This window comes from Xiphophorus hellerii, chromosome 18, assembly GCF_003331165.1.
Source record: "Xiphophorus hellerii strain 12219 chromosome 18, Xiphophorus_hellerii-4.1, whole genome shotgun sequence".
In the NCBI taxonomy this organism is placed as follows: Eukaryota; Metazoa; Chordata; class Actinopteri; order Cyprinodontiformes; family Poeciliidae; genus Xiphophorus; species Xiphophorus hellerii.
Genome location: NC_045689.1, coordinates 5,657,324 through 5,674,992, shown reverse-complemented (window position 1 = coordinate 5,674,992; position 17,669 = coordinate 5,657,324). Strand labels below are relative to the sequence as shown.

The window sequence follows — 17,669 nt, the reverse complement described above, 5'->3', positions numbered from 1 at the left end:
TTAGATTTTACAATGAGGTTCTGCCTTAAAATATACTTTCTAGTCTGTCTTTGCATAATTTCCCAAATTATTATTATTTATTCTGATTTAATGTTACACGGGGAGGAAAACAAAGTTTATGCATCTTCTCCAAATGTGCATAAAGAAGAAAGAATAAAAATATATCAGAGGTTGAAGGTTTTTATTTTGTGTCACACATTATATCCTAGGAGACATGCAGGACTGCAAGTCGGTCGTTTCTGGTGTCTCAGCCGGCGGTAAGTTGGATTTAAGTAATCAGTGGTCTTGAAGCATGAATTAGTCTGAGAACATTTTGGGGCGATGAGGCAGAGCAGTAAACAAACAGAAAGTCGAACAACTAGCCTCTAAATCACAGCTTGACATTTTCAGACGCTGACGGAAACCAGTAATCAGAAAACTCCACAAAGATTGGTAGATTTTCTTAGAGACGAGCAACAAAGTACCTAAAATAAAACAAAATGGAGAATTTGTTATATCTTAATTGTTACATCAAAGTGATGCCAGGGATTTGGATGTTTGAAATTGGCATTTTGAATCAGGAATCTGATTGGTTAACAGTCTGTAACTTTAATCCAATGGGGGAACAGTCGTACCAGTAGTGCTGGGAAATCTACAGCTTGTATGGAAAAGAACCAAGAAACAACTGAGATTTACAACTCTTGGCAAAAATTATGGAAGCACAGCTCATGGTGGATGTTTAATAATCTATTAAAAAAATCCCAAGTATGTTTGTAACCTGAAAAAACATGAATGACCTTATAATTAATGGAAAATGGTTTCATTTCCCCAGAAAGAGAAAAAAAAGAGTAGATAAAAAAGGAAACATTAATTATAATCAACTGTTGTACACAGAGGTGGGTAGTAACTCCATAAATTTACTCTGTTACATTTAATTGGAGTAACTTTTTGGGGAAAAAATACTTTGAAGAGCAGTTTTACTGTACTGCACTTTCAGTTTTTTTACTTGAGTGATATTAGTTTGGGTAAAATCTGGTGTAACAATTTAGCATTAGCTTCCACTGCATGTTAGTATAGGTATTTAGTGTTAGCTTCCACTAAGTAACATGTTGGTAAAGCACTTTACTTAGTGGAAGCTAACACTAAATAGCTAACACTAAATAAAACAGTTTAGTGTTTTTTTAAAATAACTCCTGTCACTCGAGTACAATTTTTGTGTACTCTGCCGACCTCATATCAGATGTTTTTCGTTACATTGCAAAATATTCTCAGTGTGTCATGATTCAACATTTCTGCCAGGAGTCAAAGTTGTTGCACGTAAAGGCTAAGGTTCAGTCCACTGAAAATGTGAAAAAAAGTGCAAAATCTATTTAAAGATTCCAGAAATATCAAAACTTAACCAGATGAAGTAGATGAAGTCCAGTTGGGTCTAAATCATGCGATCCTTGGCTTTGTGGCGCTTTTCTTCTCTAAACATCAACAATCAGACAGTCTGGGCACCGAACAAAGTGAGGGAAGCACCAACTCCTCCATTTTGTTCTGAACCAGTTTAACGTCGATGTGGGAGAGAGTTTAGTTTTGCAGTTGGAAGAAAAAGCTGTTGGATTTACTAAAAGATTAATGAAGGAATTTATTTTCTTTAGTTTTTACAGCATAACACAAAGTAAACCAAATCCTGTTTATTATTTCCATGTTGAATTATATTGGTGCCGTAAAAGTAAATAATAATAATGATGTAAAAAACCAGGTTCATCATTGACTGAAGCTTAGTGTTGGGAAGGAGCTCAATATATTTAATTATTATTCTTTTTTTTAATTATTTGGCAGTTTTGCTCACTTCCCAACTACGGTAAAAAGAAAGTACACCCTCCTTTAGTTCTAGAGTTTTAAGAAACAGGACAAAATAAAGTGATTTGATATTTACTAGATTGAAAAAATATTTGCATCAAACCTCAAGCTTAGAGAATCACACAAAAGATTCAATGACGGTAATCACATATTGAACTAAATGAACTCCCAATGGAAAGATGTGTGTGGAAAAACTAAATGCTCCCTTGCAATTAAAGGGGAAGTTATCAAATTTTATTGATTAACTGATCCAGATCAGTGTGAAAAACATTTGCTGCCTTGGCAAACCCACACATTTTTTTCTATAAACATTAAGAGTATTCATATTATTTAAGATGGCTGCCAATTTTTATGAATACTTACATTTACCTCTGCAAAGGTCAGAAAAACCCCAACTGTTGCCTCCAACTTTGTCGCTATCTTTAGTGACTTTTCAGATAAACACAATTGGTAGAGGCCAAATCTGAATAGTCAATTGAAGCTTTTTAAAGATTGATAATCTGCCAAAAAACTGCAATCGATGCAGCCCTAAAAAAATCTCCAAAATGAAGTAGTAAAATTAAAAGATCTCATTGTTAAAACGTAAAAATGTTTCATCTGAAAGAAGCTCTGGACAGATGACACCAAAGCAGAACATTTTAGAGAAAACCACGCATACGTGGTTTAATACATACAGCCAAGCACGGTGGTGGAGGGATCATGATGTGGGTTTGACTAGTCATTTAATCAACTATAAAGAACTGAGTCTAACAGACTGTTTACTACAAGGTGTTGCCAGAGGAGGCCCTACAGGCTACTAAATCACAGGGTGCACTTAGTTTTTCCATGACACTAATTTTTTTTTTATCTTGGCTTCATATTTGTTGAATAAATAATGACAATTTTAAAGTCCAAAACAATGTCATTATGTCCTTATATGGCAAACTTTATAGCTGTAAAAGGGTGTACTTACTTTTTACCATAACAAAATGGTGGAGCAAACTTTTCAGCAGGTATCCAGACAGAGGAAACGTAACTACGCTCCATTTAGTCTGTTGGCAGTCCCTGCATTTCTGCATGTCTCCCCCTAGTGGCCGGAGGTTTCCTCTGTGACATCTGCTTCCAATATTGACAAAAGTCGTCAATTTCCTCCTATTTTAAAAGCACTAAGCAAAAAAAATGAACTTATTACACAGAAAAATAATTAAAAAAAACATTTAAATAGCAGCTCTTTAAAAAGGAATGATGACAAGCGACAGAAACAATGTCAACAAGACGTTTTCCGTCATTCTCAGCAACCTGAAGTTAAATCTGAACAAAAAAGAAAGTCCAACTCTATGGCCTCAAGCTGTGTATGTGTGAGCTCAGCGGGGGTCGGAGGTCAAAGGGCCATCTTTAGTCCGTCCGGCTGTGAGTGGGAGGAGTCTGGGAGCTGCGGGTGTTTTTCTGGAGGTGTCAGTCTGTCACCTACCCGCCTCACCTCGGAGCTCCAGCTCCTTCGACACCTTGGCGGCGATGTCTCTGAAGGCCAACGGCGCCCCCCACAGGCGCCTGAACTTCACGCCGCTCTGACCTGGCCCGTTGGGCAGCTGGCAGACCTCGGCCTCAAAGGCCACGCGGGCGCCGGCCGCGCCGTGGGTGCAGGACAGGAGGAACGGGCCGGCCAGGTGGACCTGGCAGCCGCAGCCCTGCACCGCCTCCCGCAGGGCCAGAACCACCTCGGCCGGGTCCTGGGGGCTCCGGACCCTCACATCCCATCCGCATCGGGGGGTCCGGGGCTCGGCCGCTTTTTGATGCCCAGATAGATAGCGACTAGTAGAGAGGAATGAAATTTAAAGAGATGGGAAAGAATGTGTGGTTGAAAAAATGGGAAGAGAGAAGAGAAAAAATTTTTTATCAGATTGTCCACCTGCCTATGGAGGGTATCTTAAATTTAAAGGTGGCTTTTTATTCTTCCTTGAAAATGTTAAGATAGCTCTAAACAGAACATGTTTTTGCACAAAATCACTCTTAGATAATGAGATTTTAGTCTGCTCAGTTCTGCCTATTTTGAGCTGTTTTAGGGTCTCTGTCACTTTAAATCTAAATAAGCTAGCCGTTATATACAGTATATACTGTATATACAGAAGCAAATGTTGATTTGCTTCTGTATATTTTTCATATAAAAATGCCAGACTTTCAATTAAAGTTTTCAAAGACATTTTCTGGGAAGGAAAGAAAAATGGCTAAAGGGAAAGGAAGGAAATGAAAAGGTGCTTTAAAAAAGTATTGTGTACATAAATTTATTAAACACTATTGCTGCCGTTTGTTTAAATTTTTATCCTCTAACAAATCAGATAGCTTCTCAGTTAAATTGTATTGCATATTTGTCACTTTAAAATTGAAAAAAAGTTCATAATAGACAAATGTGACCTTTAACTGTGATGTAATAACAATTTATACCCATCAGAACATCAAGATAAAATAAATGCAAATTTACAACAGTTCATCTACAATAACATTAAAACAAAAAAAAAACCCACACATTTTAAAACCCTTCTAAGGTACAAATAGGATGTAAACATTTATCTTAGATCTATCACAACACGCTCTACTTCACAGTCTGCATAGATTACATTGACCTGCCACTGTTTTACCTGCTGCTTTTACCCTGAGACTGGGCTGGAGAGGCTGAGGCTGAGAGGAGCAAATGAGAGCTTCAGTAAGATAAACTACAAACTACCAGCCACAGATGTACAGGAAACATGTAACAGATGTAATCCTGCTGGATGCCTGTGAGCAGCATCTCACAGGAATGAATGTTTCAATTACAAAGATAGAGAAACAAGGAAAAAACTGGAAAATGTCAGAAAAAGGAAAGAGGAAAAACGAAAAGGGTAAATAGAAAAAAAAGGAAAACGGAAAAAGAAAAGGAGGATAGCAGGAGAAAAGGGATTAGAGAAAAAAGTGAAAACTTACAAAAACAATTAAGAGGAAAAAATGGAAAACAGACTAGAATAGAAAAAAAAGTAGAGAATGGAAAAAAGTGGGAAAAAGAGAAAATTGCCAAAAGAAAAGAAAAAAGGAAAAAAAAATAGGAAAAAAGCAAAAACTGGCAAAAAAATGTAAAAAACAAAGTAAAAAAGGGGGAAAAGGAATGAGGATGAGGTGGGTTTTTCTTGGCCATATAGAAATTGGTTTATTTTGCAAAACTGCAGTGGCAACACCTTTTTGTGCATCACGGGTCACATGATCAACAACCGGATGTTACAACCGGTGCAAAACACAAAGAAGACGAAGAAGAAAACTGGAAGCAGTTGGAGGATGATGCTTTTCAATGCATCATTCACATGTGTAACTTATTCACATGTGATTTTAATTACTTTTCTCATGTAATGGAAACTCTGCAATTGCGAAATTGTGTTTCTTCAAAATTAGCGCAAAGCTGACAAAAGGTTTGAGCATATTTGCATTGGAAACGCAGCTTGTTAGATTTTAAACTGGAAACCAACTTTACCCAAATCGATTTCAAACATGAAGATTTTAACAAGTATCTGTAAGACAGACAAGATTCACTGCACTCACCTTGTGACCGGAGATCTGCTGATTCTCTCAGGTTGGTCTGTGACCCTCAAGAAGAAGAAGAACAAAACGATCCATTAGGAACCAACCAAATATTATCAATTCAACACAAACCAATGTCCTCTAAACCTCCTCTATAACACAGAACAACTCGGACCCTTAAAGCACAGATTAATCATCAGAACCCTCCTCTGCTCTGAAACACAGGATGAAGGAGAAACAACAACATGAAGCAGGTGAGAAGTTTGGATGGAGTGGGATGGAGTTTATACTGTAACAAAGGAACATCATCAAAAAGTCAGCGTGTGTGTGTGTGTGTGTGTGTGTGTACTTGTTTTTGCTACATATTGGGCCAACCACCCAATACATTCACCGACTCCCTGAAGACCTTTATGTCTATGGGGACCAAAGGTTGGTGCTACTGTGGTAGCCCCCTATTTCGCTTGTAAGGGGTTCAGTTTAGAGGAAGAATGTGAATTAAGTTTTGGTTAAGGTTGGATAAGACCAGGGGCCTGCAATCTTTGCAACCAAAAGAGCCATTTTGCTCGGAGAACAGCCAAATAAATCTCTTTTAGAGCTGCAAATGTCAAATGATGCCAATTGGACCAGAGACCGCGCCAAAAGCAGAAAGCAGACTAAAGTGCAGGGCATTCTGGGTAAATACAACAAAAACAAACAAGCTAATCCAGTTCTAGCAGGAGAAATTACTTGTGGTCTTTAGCCAAAGACAAAAAAAACTCCCACAACCGCTCTGACGCTACTCCATTTTTATTTACACTTATTTACAAGAAGGTGGTTGCGCTCAGTGTCTTTTTCAAAGGTTTTTGTGTTACTTCCTTCAGTGGATCTTGGTGCAGTGCCCTCACAGCCGAGGAAGGAAACAGGTTTTTCAAATGGTTTAGTCCATTTGACAAACTACAGTGTGAAAAGCAGCAGCTGGAAATGTAATAAATGTTCCAATTTTGGTCCCAAAGCAAACCAAGCTTACCGGACGATCAGGTGGGAAAACATTCTTTGTGAAAATCCAGTGGAAATAATTAAAAACTGTGTAAAACCTCCAGTTGCTGTTCTCTGTATATTTAAAAATATAGACTAATTTTGTTAAATTTTTTTAAACAAAAGCTATTAAGAGTCATTGTGGGAAGTTCAAAGAGCCAAAGGTTGCAGACCCCTGAGTTAGGGATAAACATGTAACAGGTGGGGTTAGGGTTAGCCATAAATGCAGATACTAAGATGGATAGTAGTCATTTTAGTAGGTTTAAATGAGAACATGCTTAAATCAATTGCACTTTCATAAATTACCACATAATTAAATACCATGCAGAGAAGCAATGAACTACAGCGGAAGTTGTTGTTTCTGTCTTTACTTTGTCTACGGTTAAGTGTGTTTTGATGTTGATTATTTTTTGTTTTGTCTGTTATATTATAAGTCATTCCCGGAACAAAATGTCCAAATTCAGACAATTAAGTATCTATTGAGGTCAATACAAAGTTCTAATATTGATAGAAATACAAGCTTGAGAATGTGCAAGTAAAGATGTTGACTGGAAATTAACCAACCATGAATCTAAATAGTAAAAATCTTAAAAGAGATTTTATCTGACAAATAGACTGAATAAATTTGGTGTTTGTTAGTGTGATAAAAGAAAAAAATATGTACCATTGTATTATGATTATAAAATATAAATATGTAAATATAAATATTTCTTCAAGTTTAAGTTCTTTAGAAAATCCTCTTTTGTAACCAGTGTAGTTAACTTTACAGATTAAAAGAAAATAAGCAAGTTACAAACAAGCCTGCATTTTCCATATATGATCACTAGATGGCGCAAATGTTTGTTTAATTTTCTTAAATTAAATTTGTATTTTTTAAAGTTAGTTGGAGCAAAGGTTTTTCTTTTTTATCAGCTGTTGTTTTCTAATAACAGCAATAACTGCCTCGTCTCTGCACTGTGTCACTAAATCAAAATAAAACCCAGACAATGTGTTCATGAAGACTCTCTCTGCCTAAATAATCAATGATCAATAACTGTGTAATCTAAATAACTGCAGCAAATAAACAGGGAAGATTTTCTACAACCTTTAACATCAAGGTGATAGAAATCAGAAGATTCTTGCTTTTTCCTCAAACTGATATTTGAAAAGATGCATTTATGTTCTCTATTATCCTAAAAAAAATAAAAACAAAATGCTAGATCTAAGTCTTCTAAGTGGTTAAAAAGAAAGTACAAAGTAGTTGTAATAAAAGTTGCCTCTAACAAGTTAAATAAAAAAGTAGAAAAGGAAAAAAAAGAGAGACGGAGAAGCTAATGGTGTCACCAGACAGACTCATGTGTCTTAAGGAAGAGGCGTGTGTGTGATCCGTGTTTAACAGAAGGATAAATCCTGGTTATGTAACTAATCCTGATTTAAAGCAGCAGTGATGCCGGGTCAGTAAGTCAGGATGACTGCTACAGACTCAGACGACTCTTACAGGCATCTGCTGCTGCAGAGAGCGCAGACATATGCTGCACGCTTTAAATGTCACAGGTTCAAGGCTGAAGAGCTACAGATGCAAATACTTCCCCAAACTTCCCCACTGAGGCACACATGGTTAAAGAAAACTGTCATTTTCTGGAGTTATTAGGGTTTTTTGAAAAATAAAATCTAAAGTGAGAAAAATCTGAAGCCTAACAAAGAAACATCAAACCAAAAAAATCAAGTACATATAAAAGAGATAAAAAGTTAAATGAAGTTGAAATTAGCTTTTCTACATGCTAAATACATGTGGAAATAAGAGAGAGTCCATAATATTGGACCAATAAATATAGGAAATATCACACCTTGAATGGATAAAGTGCTTTAAAAGTCACCATCTCTACATAAAATTACAAGCTACACTGGAACATTCACCATATGCTGAAACCTGAAATATGAACCAAACAGACCTGGTTCACTCCAAAACTCTGCAAAGATTATTAATCTAGTTGAAGCCACATTTGGAAAAAAGAGGGGAATAAAAAGGAAAACAAGAGAAAAATCAGGGAACACAAGAAAAAATGGTAAAAGAAAATGGAAAAAAGAGAAAATAAAGGAAAAAAAGGGATAAAAGAAGAAAGAAAGAAAAAGGGAAATAAGGGGAAAATAAAAGAAAACAGAGCAAAAGAAATAAAGAGGAGAAGGGGGAAAAAAGGGAAACAAAAGAAAAAGAGTATTAGGAAAAAGGAAAAATAAAAAAGGAAAATTGGGTAAAAAAAAATGAAGGAAATTAAGAACAATAAGAAAAATACAGGAAAACTGAGAAAATAGGAAAAAAACCATAAAAAGATCAAAGCACAATTTATCTGTGATCAAGCTCCCTCTGGTTTCCCTGGCAATATCTAAACACATTATGCCGTTTCTATGACTCAGACTAGAGCAGTTCAGTCGTTTCTGTCTCCTGATCAACTTTAAGTGTTTTCTGACTCAACACTTAGATCCATCACTTAGTCAGAAGGAAGCCTAACCCATGTAAAAAAAGAAAACATTACTGTCCTAGTTTTTTTTCTTGTAAGCTGATGGCGGCGCTGCAGCTCAAGCAACATTTCAGCGCAGCATGAAGCCGAGCCAGCGGAGACGCAGACAGACAGAGACACACAGAGACAGACAGACACCTCGAAGGTGAAGCTGTTCTACAAGAAGAAACAACTAAAAATCAAGTTCCCTCAGAAAAAAACGGGAATGAAAAGTCAAGAGCGTGCCTTGAACGCAGAATAAAGAACTCAAACACTGAGTCACATTAAAGGTGAATAAACTGGGATTAATGAACATTTCCAAAGATTAACAACGTAAAGAAACATGACTGAATAAATGACATCGAGAAGCAACAACACAGCTTGGAAATATCACAACACTACACAGAATAACTGATGATTATGTATTTTAAAAAGCATTTAATTTATGATGTTAAAAAATTTAAGAAACTGACATTGTAAATGTTACTTTTACTATTTTCTCCACTGCTTGCTAAACTAGAGCATCAGTAAATATCAGTAAACTTGAAAATATGCAGCTAAATTTTGAGCTTCAGTGAAATAAATCACACTTCTTTAAGAAAGTGGCGCCAGAAAGAAGCAGATTTCAAATGGGAATGTTTTTCCAAAAACATTATTTATGTTTGTGGAGCCGTGCAGTCACAGCCATACAGTTACCTAAAAAGGAAGTAATAAATTGTTTTTCATCATCATTTTTGCCCTCATCACAATATTAACACAAAATATTGTGGTAAAATTATAAGTCCATATCGCCCACCCCTATGCTTGTCAAAGAAGATGGCCGCCCTGGGAAACTATGGTGAAAAAAATACCCTAATTTTCCAAAAATTAAATATTCAATTATTGGAAATATTTCAATCGCCCAGAACTAGCTTTAGCTGAACTAAAGCAGGGATTACACTTCCTGCATGTAAAGCAGCTTTACCTCAGGTCAAGGTTTGCACCACTGAACAGCAAGCTGCGACGGACAGCTGATGGAGGGAAAAGGGAGGACGACGGAGGAACTGGAGGGTGGGGCAGGCAGACAGACAGATGCAGCCAGAAAACATGGGAAAGGAAGAAAACTTACTAACTGTTTTTGTCCCCTGCGGGAGGGTGCAGCCCGACATGGACTTGTTTGAGCTCGGACGTTTAGAAGGGTCAAGAGTGACCCTGCGAGGCAAGAGGAAGAGAAGATGAGAGGAACGGGAGGTTAGAGGCAGAAAGAAAGAAAGAAAGAAAGAAAAGAAAAGTGAAAGGGATAAAAGAATGACAAAGTAGGAAGCAAAGGTAGAAGAATACAATTTAAACAGAATGCCAAGAAAGGGTAGAAGATTGGCAGGTGTGATTGGTAAGAAAAGGCCAAAGTTGTTAAAGAAATCAAACAGATAAAGCAACAATAAGCAGCCAAGAACAGCAGACCATAAGAAACATACAGTAAGTCAATCTGAGCTGCAGACCTGGGTCAACTGATAGAAATAAAAATGTTTTATCAAATTCTATCCATGTCACAGTTTACATGTATTATGGGATATCAGTACAATTGTGCAAATTGAAATTACAAAAATAAATTTGCTTGTTTGAAAAAAATGTGTTTTTCTCTCAAAGAAAAAAATATTTTTAGGATTTTTCAAACCATTTCAGGTGTAAAGATTATTTAAATTCAAGGTTTTTACACATTTTACTACACACTGTTAAACCCTAATATTTAATTCATTCAACTAAGCAAATTTTTCTGCATTTAGATCAAGATGGAATCGAGAATTTGAGCAGGTTACATATTTAAGATTTGCTATACTACGATTAGACCCAGGTCTTGCATTAATGTGGGCAGGATTTGACTTGTTCTGGTTTAAAGGAAGGCTGGTAGGTTAGTACTGGTTAAGGAAAGGACTGAAAGAGGCAGCAAGTTAGCTGTATGACCTTTGTGTTGAGGTTTAAAAATAAATTCAACCTATAAAAAGTGCTGTTACTGCAGAAATAATGAACAAAATTCAACTGTTAGAAATATAAAAGATTCTGAAAAAGTTCATTTTAACCCCTTCAGACTTCATTTTTATCAACAGAGCAAAAAAACAAAACCAATTTTTACTCTGCTACAGCATGAAAAAAGTAAAAAATTACAAGCAGTTCAAGAACGTCAGCATTTTTACTCATAAAAACATAAAAAATAAAATGTGAAATAAAAATAAATAAATTTTGAAACCACAAACAAACTGTAAAATGCTTGCAGATACTTTTTTCTTTACACAATAACACTAAATAATTAAACATTGGCTAATAATCCACTGAGATGGACACTCGACTGACAAAAATCCTAAAATGTAATGATGAAAAATATTTTCAAAATAACTTCAAATACTATCACTGTAAGTATTTAAAATTACAAGAGCGATTTCATAAGGCTGCCATGAACTTAAACTTACATTTTTGATGGTAAATAGACACTTCCTCCTCCTCTTTTCTAGTTTCAGATCAATGCTCGTACACTGCAAAAACTTAAAATCTTACCAAGTAGTTGTGGTCTAATTTCTAGTGCTAATATTGTAGTACACCTGAAATAAGACAAAACTAACAAAAATAACTTTTCAGTAAGAATTAGATTATTTTAAGTCAATAATTCCTATATATTGATGAAAAAGTTCCATTGGCAGATTGTTTGACTTATAACCAGATATTTTGCCCATGTTTTTAGTGGAATAATCTTCCAATGGAACTGGTAATTTTTCATCAATATTAATGAATTACTGACTTACCACAATGGTGTCCAAACTTTTCGCACTGACAGCCAAAATCCCCAAGATGAAATTTATCAGGGACCAAAATTTGTTTTTTTCTCTCCATTAAAAAAACACAAATTATAGTACTGTGAATTTTTTCTCCTTTAACTGAACAACAATACGTTGAACAAGTGAACAAGTTGCATTTTCTTTTCCACCAGAACCAACATTTGTATGAAATTTGCCTTAATGTTTACATTTAACTTTTTGAGCCAATTCATTTCTATTTTATTGGTCTATAAATTGTTTTTGGTTCATTTCCAGCAGTAAAAAGGAGAATTTTTTAACCCAAGTGGGTTTCTGAGTAAAATGTTGCTGGATGTCAGTGGCTTGACTTCATGCTATGATCTGCTAATGAAAGACGCCCGACTTAAAACAAACTCCTATTTCTTGATGAGAAGTTACTTGTAAGTTAGTTTTGTCTTATTTCAAGTGAACTAAAATATTTGCACTAGAAACTGGACCAAAAATAATTGGTACAGTTTTATAGTTTTGCAGTATATTGTCTGATGCCAATGACCAATACTGGTCAATGAGAAACTAGAATTATTCAAATGACGAAATCCCTATTTTTCCATTGATTTAAACCCTGACACACATCTTGTCCATTCCAGTGGACGTCAGGTCTGAAGGGGTGACTCTAAAATCAGATGCTCTCTACCTAATGTTTTCTACTTTGAACCTCAGCATCTCCTCTTACTTGCGGGTCAGCTTGGAGGTGATCTTGCTGAGCAGGTTGGATGGGGCCCGGCTCCTGACGTGGGGCAGCGGGCTGGCGTCGTGAGAGAGCGTCGGGGACACCGGCGGGGCGTGAGACGGAGGCCGGCGGTCTCTGATCTGACCCCCGTGGAAAGTGCTCCTCACCGTGGATCCTCTGGAGAGGCGGGATGACAGCGTGGCGGACGAGACGCCGGAGGCGCCGGCGATGCTGTGGGAGGAGGGCGAGGCCGACGGCAGGCGGTGGGATAAGGTGCTGCAAGAAACACAAGAGCAGGAGGAATCAAGTTTGTTTGTATCGCACATTTCAGCAACAAGGCGGTTCAAAATGCTTTACACCATAAAAGCATCATACAGTTATTACTTAACATTACAACTAACTGGTGACTGTATAATATTACACATACAAGAAATAAACATAACATTTTGTCAAAATCATCAAGCAAATACACATCAAATATGTTGGTCAATGTTCCAGTTATCATGTTTCAAAAGCATCTCTAAAGAGGCGAGTTTTTAGACTAGATTTAATAGAAATAATTTTTTTGGCTGTTTTGCTTTTTATTTTTAAATAAAAAAAATACAAACTATTTAATTAAATGTCATGAAATATGCAATAGTCATTGACAAAGGCAGCTGTCATCACTTTAAGAGGCTCATTAAAACCCAAAACATTCAGATATGCGTCAACATAAAGGCAGAGCTAATTAAGCCTGACTGTCTGGTATCTGAGTTAAAAGAGAAGTAAATAAACATTAATATTATTATTAATAATGAAAGACAAGATTTGTAGAAATTATAACCTTTATAATTTCTTTCTTTAGAGCCCCTGCATCCCCTCGTTTATTCACATCTAATTTCCTTCCTGTCAGTCAACACTTTATCACAAACACACACGAACACACACTCCGTGGCTCATTGGTGGCCTCAGGCTGCTTTTCATAACGCTCTAGATAACACCCTCACACACAGTGCAAGCGCGGCAGACCCATTAGACGAGTTAAGAATGAGAGCAGCCGCTGCAGAGCAAAATCGTTTAACGTCAATGAAACGCCGGCTGGTGATGACCAACAAGCACAAAGGAAAAATAAAGCTGCAGAAAACGAGCAGGGCGGCTGATTTAAAGGAGACGCGTCAACTTCTACACAGAAAGTTGATATAATTTCTAACTTATAACAACTGCTAGTTTTCCAGCTTGTTTGTCTATTTTAATGGAAATTAAAGCTGAATGGTGATGAAGTTTATCTTTTCTAAAGAAAAAATAAAAGTTTCACTTCATCTGGTGACATCACATGAGGCATAAATCTGACTTTTCCTCTTCTTTGAGTCCAAATCTGCCCTTCAGTTGTGCTTGGTTGTAATCTGAACAGCTGCAACAAAAAGTCTGAGACATATGTGAGGCAACATGGAGCCGGCATATGAAGAGAACCAAGGCGGACAGGAATCACTCTGACGCGTCATGGAAACCACGAGTTGATGGATAAATTCCTCTTTGTAGCTGCCACTGCACAGAAATGTCCTGGAGAGCCCTGCTGACTTCATAAGCAACCATTAGAGTTAGAAACGATTAATTGTGATTAATCATTTATTGAAATAATCATCAACTAATTTAGTAATTGATTAATTGTTAACTGGAGTATACAGATGCCAAATAAAAATATACATATTTTGCATTTAACCAGTAACTACCCAGAACTCCTCAAGTGACCTGGTTTCACTTGGTTCAAATTCTGTTTAAAATCTCCTATTATGAACCTTTTTTGTCATCCAGTTATCACAGATCAGCCCTACCTACACCAAATTCATGTTTAGTCCTGCAGAAAGAGCTAAACTTTTCTGCTTCAGTTAGGGATGACACGATTAATCGTGATTAATTGTTTACTGAAATAATTGTCAACTAATTTAGAAACTGGCTTCCACAGACTCAAAGAAAAGGCCATTTATTGAAAGAACATATTCAGAAAAGAAGGAAAATCTCCTTTGTCTGTAAATATCTTTTACCCAATTCTGTTAAAAATAATTTCCTATTAAGCACCTTTTTTATCCAATTATTAATCTGTTAATCCCAAAAATAATGTACAGATCAGCCCAACGCTGTATTAATGTAAAATCAAGCAGAAAGGTCGGAGCTTTTCACATGTTGACATTGGAAACATTATTTTTTATCTGCCTGTCAAAATAAATCAATTAATCACATGATAAATTAAAACAAATTCAGTCATTTCACTCCATTTTTCTACCAAAAACTGGATGACAGAAGTTTTCACTCTGGTGTTTTGGTCTCAACTATCCATTTTTCTGAAAGACAATTTTGTTTACAGAGACTTCATTTAGTTGTTTGGTTTATTTATTTTGGATATTTAAAACGTTTTAAAGTTCCAGTGTTAAACGTTCATTAGAATTTAAAGATGTTTATTGACACAACATCTTAGAGAATGTTTTGCCATTACTTCAAAATGCTCTCAAAACAATATTATCGTTTATCGTAAAAACTTCTGGGACAATTTATTGTCCAGCAAAATTTGTTATTGTGACAAGAACAGCTGATGCATCCTTTGCTGCAAATGACCAACGGCTCACTAAAGGAATGCTGTTGTTGAATTTTAGGCAATAAAATATTTTTCTTATTTGAAGAAAGAATTGAATTATTTTTATTTTTTAATGTTGTATAAACTATGTTTAAGTGGATAACTGAATGCAGGATATGGGAATGTTTTTATCCGATTAATCTATTAATCATCAGTATTTCTGTTGTTATTTGCACAGTTTTTATTGTAAATAACATGTTTTATTCCACTGCACTAATAAAGATGAACATTTTTAGGTCTCTAAGTATCTGTCTCCGATCTAAATGTGCCAGTGAGGATGTGTTTGCGATTGGCGCGGCGCGTGATAGACCCGCCATGTGGCGCGGCGTCACATTGACGAGGTCTCTGGGACAGCAAGAGGGTCACGTTAGGACACGTCCGGCTGCTCGACTCCTTTCCCTTCACATTTCCTCTTTCTGTCACACTTCCTCCAACATCACCCAATGAATCGTAAAACCAAGACAAAAAGGCTGTGGTTTCTGTGTAATACCCGAATCCAACAGCAAGTGGTGGAGGAAGACAGAAAGAAAAACTCAAACATGCTCTCTTATTGGCTTAAAGTGATCTTCCATTCCTCCCACCGCTATCAGAAAGAGACATGGGAGGAAGATTATCCTCCTCTAAATATGACTTATAAACACTAATCTTACAGCTAAACTCAAAATTCAGTCAGTATTGCAGCAATGAGGAAAATGATTCAGCTAAAAATATGAGCTATAAATATAATTAGGTGAACTCTGTCACATTATTATAGCGAAGGGACTGAATTCAAGCTTTTAACTGGATTAATTGCAGAGTTTGTAATCAATTAAGAAAAGATAAGTTAATCCTTTATTAGTTCAACAAGTCAAAAATTTAAGCTCTCAACACAGAAAGTGGACAGAATAAAAGTAAAAAAACAGTACAGTATTTAGATTGAACAAATTTATTCTCAGAATAAGAACTGGATCTGGGTCACTTTCTTTCAAAACTCCTACCAGTATTTAGACAAGTTTAATTAATTGGATAAAAGCTGATTTGGGTGCAGCAAAATCGGCTTTTCAGTAAAAGTCTCTGGATCAACATGGTTCTACTTATTATAAAAGCTTGTTTATAAAAATACAGATACTTTGTGCTGTACTTAAAATGTTTTAATTGTAAGAAAAATATGTTGTTAATGATTTTTACCCTCAGGACAAGTACAAATTCTCCATCGGCATCAAACATGTGTACTGGACAGGTCAAATTTGTAACTAATTGCAGGTGGGTGCCGCACAAAATCAGTTCAAGGGCCACAAATAACCCCTGCGCCGTACTTTGGACACCCATGAGCTAAATGGTTGGAACTTGGATGTCTCGGTAAGAGAAATGATCCCAAGCTGGCTGTAGAATGGATACAGACGAACAAAATGGCCAGCAGGAAATGCAAACAGAGTTTAACAAACAAAATGGAATCCACGACAAAAACGGAGTCTCACAGAATTCACTGAATGTTTGAACAGCAGGAGGAAGCTGGAGTACCCAGAGAGAATCAATGAATGCACCGGGAGGCCGAAGGTTTTACCTGTTTTCTTTGCCGTTTTGCAGCAGAGATGGTCTGTCGGCGCCGGATCGGTCCGTACACACGTACGTGTTCCTGCGAGTCATGGCACTGGAAGGGATGTTATTCTGGAAGAAAGTATAAACAACAAATTTCACAAATATGAACCTGTTAGGTCCGGCAATAACTAACTATTATTTCAGTAATCAATTTTTCTGACGATTAATCAATTAATAAGCTTTTTCATTTTTTCACTGAAGCAGAAATGTTTAGCTCTTTCTGCAGGACAAACATCAATACAGTGCAGGGCTGACCTGTGATAATTGGGTGGCAAAACAGGCAAAATGGGAGATTTTATTTTAAAAGAATATGAACAAGGTAAAGCTAATTTTTTTAAAAAGCCTAACATTTTTTTATCTTAAGTGCAAAATATCTTTGTACAGTTTTGGTTTAATTACTGCTCTGATTGTGTTGTTTTCTCAGCAAATGGTTTAATTTTGAGTCTATATGCTCCAGTTAGCGATTAATAAGTTATTAAATTGGTTGACAATTATTTCAATAATCAATTAATCAAGCTTAATCACTTCAGCTCTAGTTCTAATGGATATTGATGAGATCAGCAGAGCTTACCAGGATGTATCTGTTCAGTATCAGATACCTAAAGAAATTCACCCATCCGCTCATGTGGTTTTCATAACAAATCGATTAATCTGATTAATCCAGTTAATCAAAGCCAGAAAATATCTCCTTAGGGTTTATCTGAGAGTCTGCAGGCTGCTGCTTTCTAGAGTAGTGGTTGCAAACCTCTGCTGTGCAAAATATCCAGGAGTAAATCTCAGGCTAAACTGATATATATTCATTCATTGATAAACCTCCAAATTAGTAAATCTCCTCTAAAATAGTTTTTTTCCTCTGTTGGTCTGCTGTAATCTGAGAAAACTGAATTATGAGGCCTTACCACAGTCGAATTGACCTCCTTGCGTCTGTCGGGGATCTCTGCTTTATTTGGGTTGTGGGCGGAGCTAACCATGGGACTGGACGGGGTTGGGATGCTGCGGGAGCCCACAGTGGAGCCGCTAGGCTTGCGTACGGAGAGCCGCTCTTCTTTGAGGGCCGCGGCCTCGCCCACGCCGCTGGGGCTTCGTTTGGGGTGAGCCGACCCCGGAGCAGCTGGACCACCTAACGGACGAAAACCGAAACAGTTTAC

The 17,669-nt window shown here is 36.7% G+C and overlaps 1 protein-coding gene across 5 annotated transcripts in view; it reads right to left on the bottom strand.

Annotated features, from left to right (window-relative positions):
- Nucleotides 1-164: 164 nt before the first annotated feature.
- Nucleotides 165-17,669, bottom strand: part of LOC116707713 (MAP/microtubule affinity-regulating kinase 4-like) — a 58,034-nt gene continuing 40,529 nt past the window's right edge. Inside the window, exons 13-18 of one of the 5 annotated variants that reach the window (XM_032545186.1) lie at nucleotides 17,421-17,641; nucleotides 16,487-16,590; nucleotides 12,339-12,611; nucleotides 9,949-10,031; nucleotides 5,371-5,407; nucleotides 165-3,618 (exon numbers count right to left, since the gene is read on the bottom strand). In XM_032545186.1, coding sequence (XP_032401077.1) covers nucleotides 3,270-3,618; nucleotides 5,371-5,407; nucleotides 9,949-10,031; nucleotides 12,339-12,611; nucleotides 16,487-16,590; nucleotides 17,421-17,641 — 1,067 coding nt within the window. In that variant the 3' untranslated portion in view covers nucleotides 165-3,269. Of the gene's footprint in view, nucleotides 3,619-5,370; nucleotides 5,416-9,948; nucleotides 10,032-12,338; nucleotides 12,612-16,486; nucleotides 16,591-17,420; nucleotides 17,642-17,669 lie in introns of all 5 variants that reach the window. The other 4 variants (XM_032545189.1, XM_032545190.1, XM_032545187.1 and 1 more) reach the window with 4 other exon arrangements.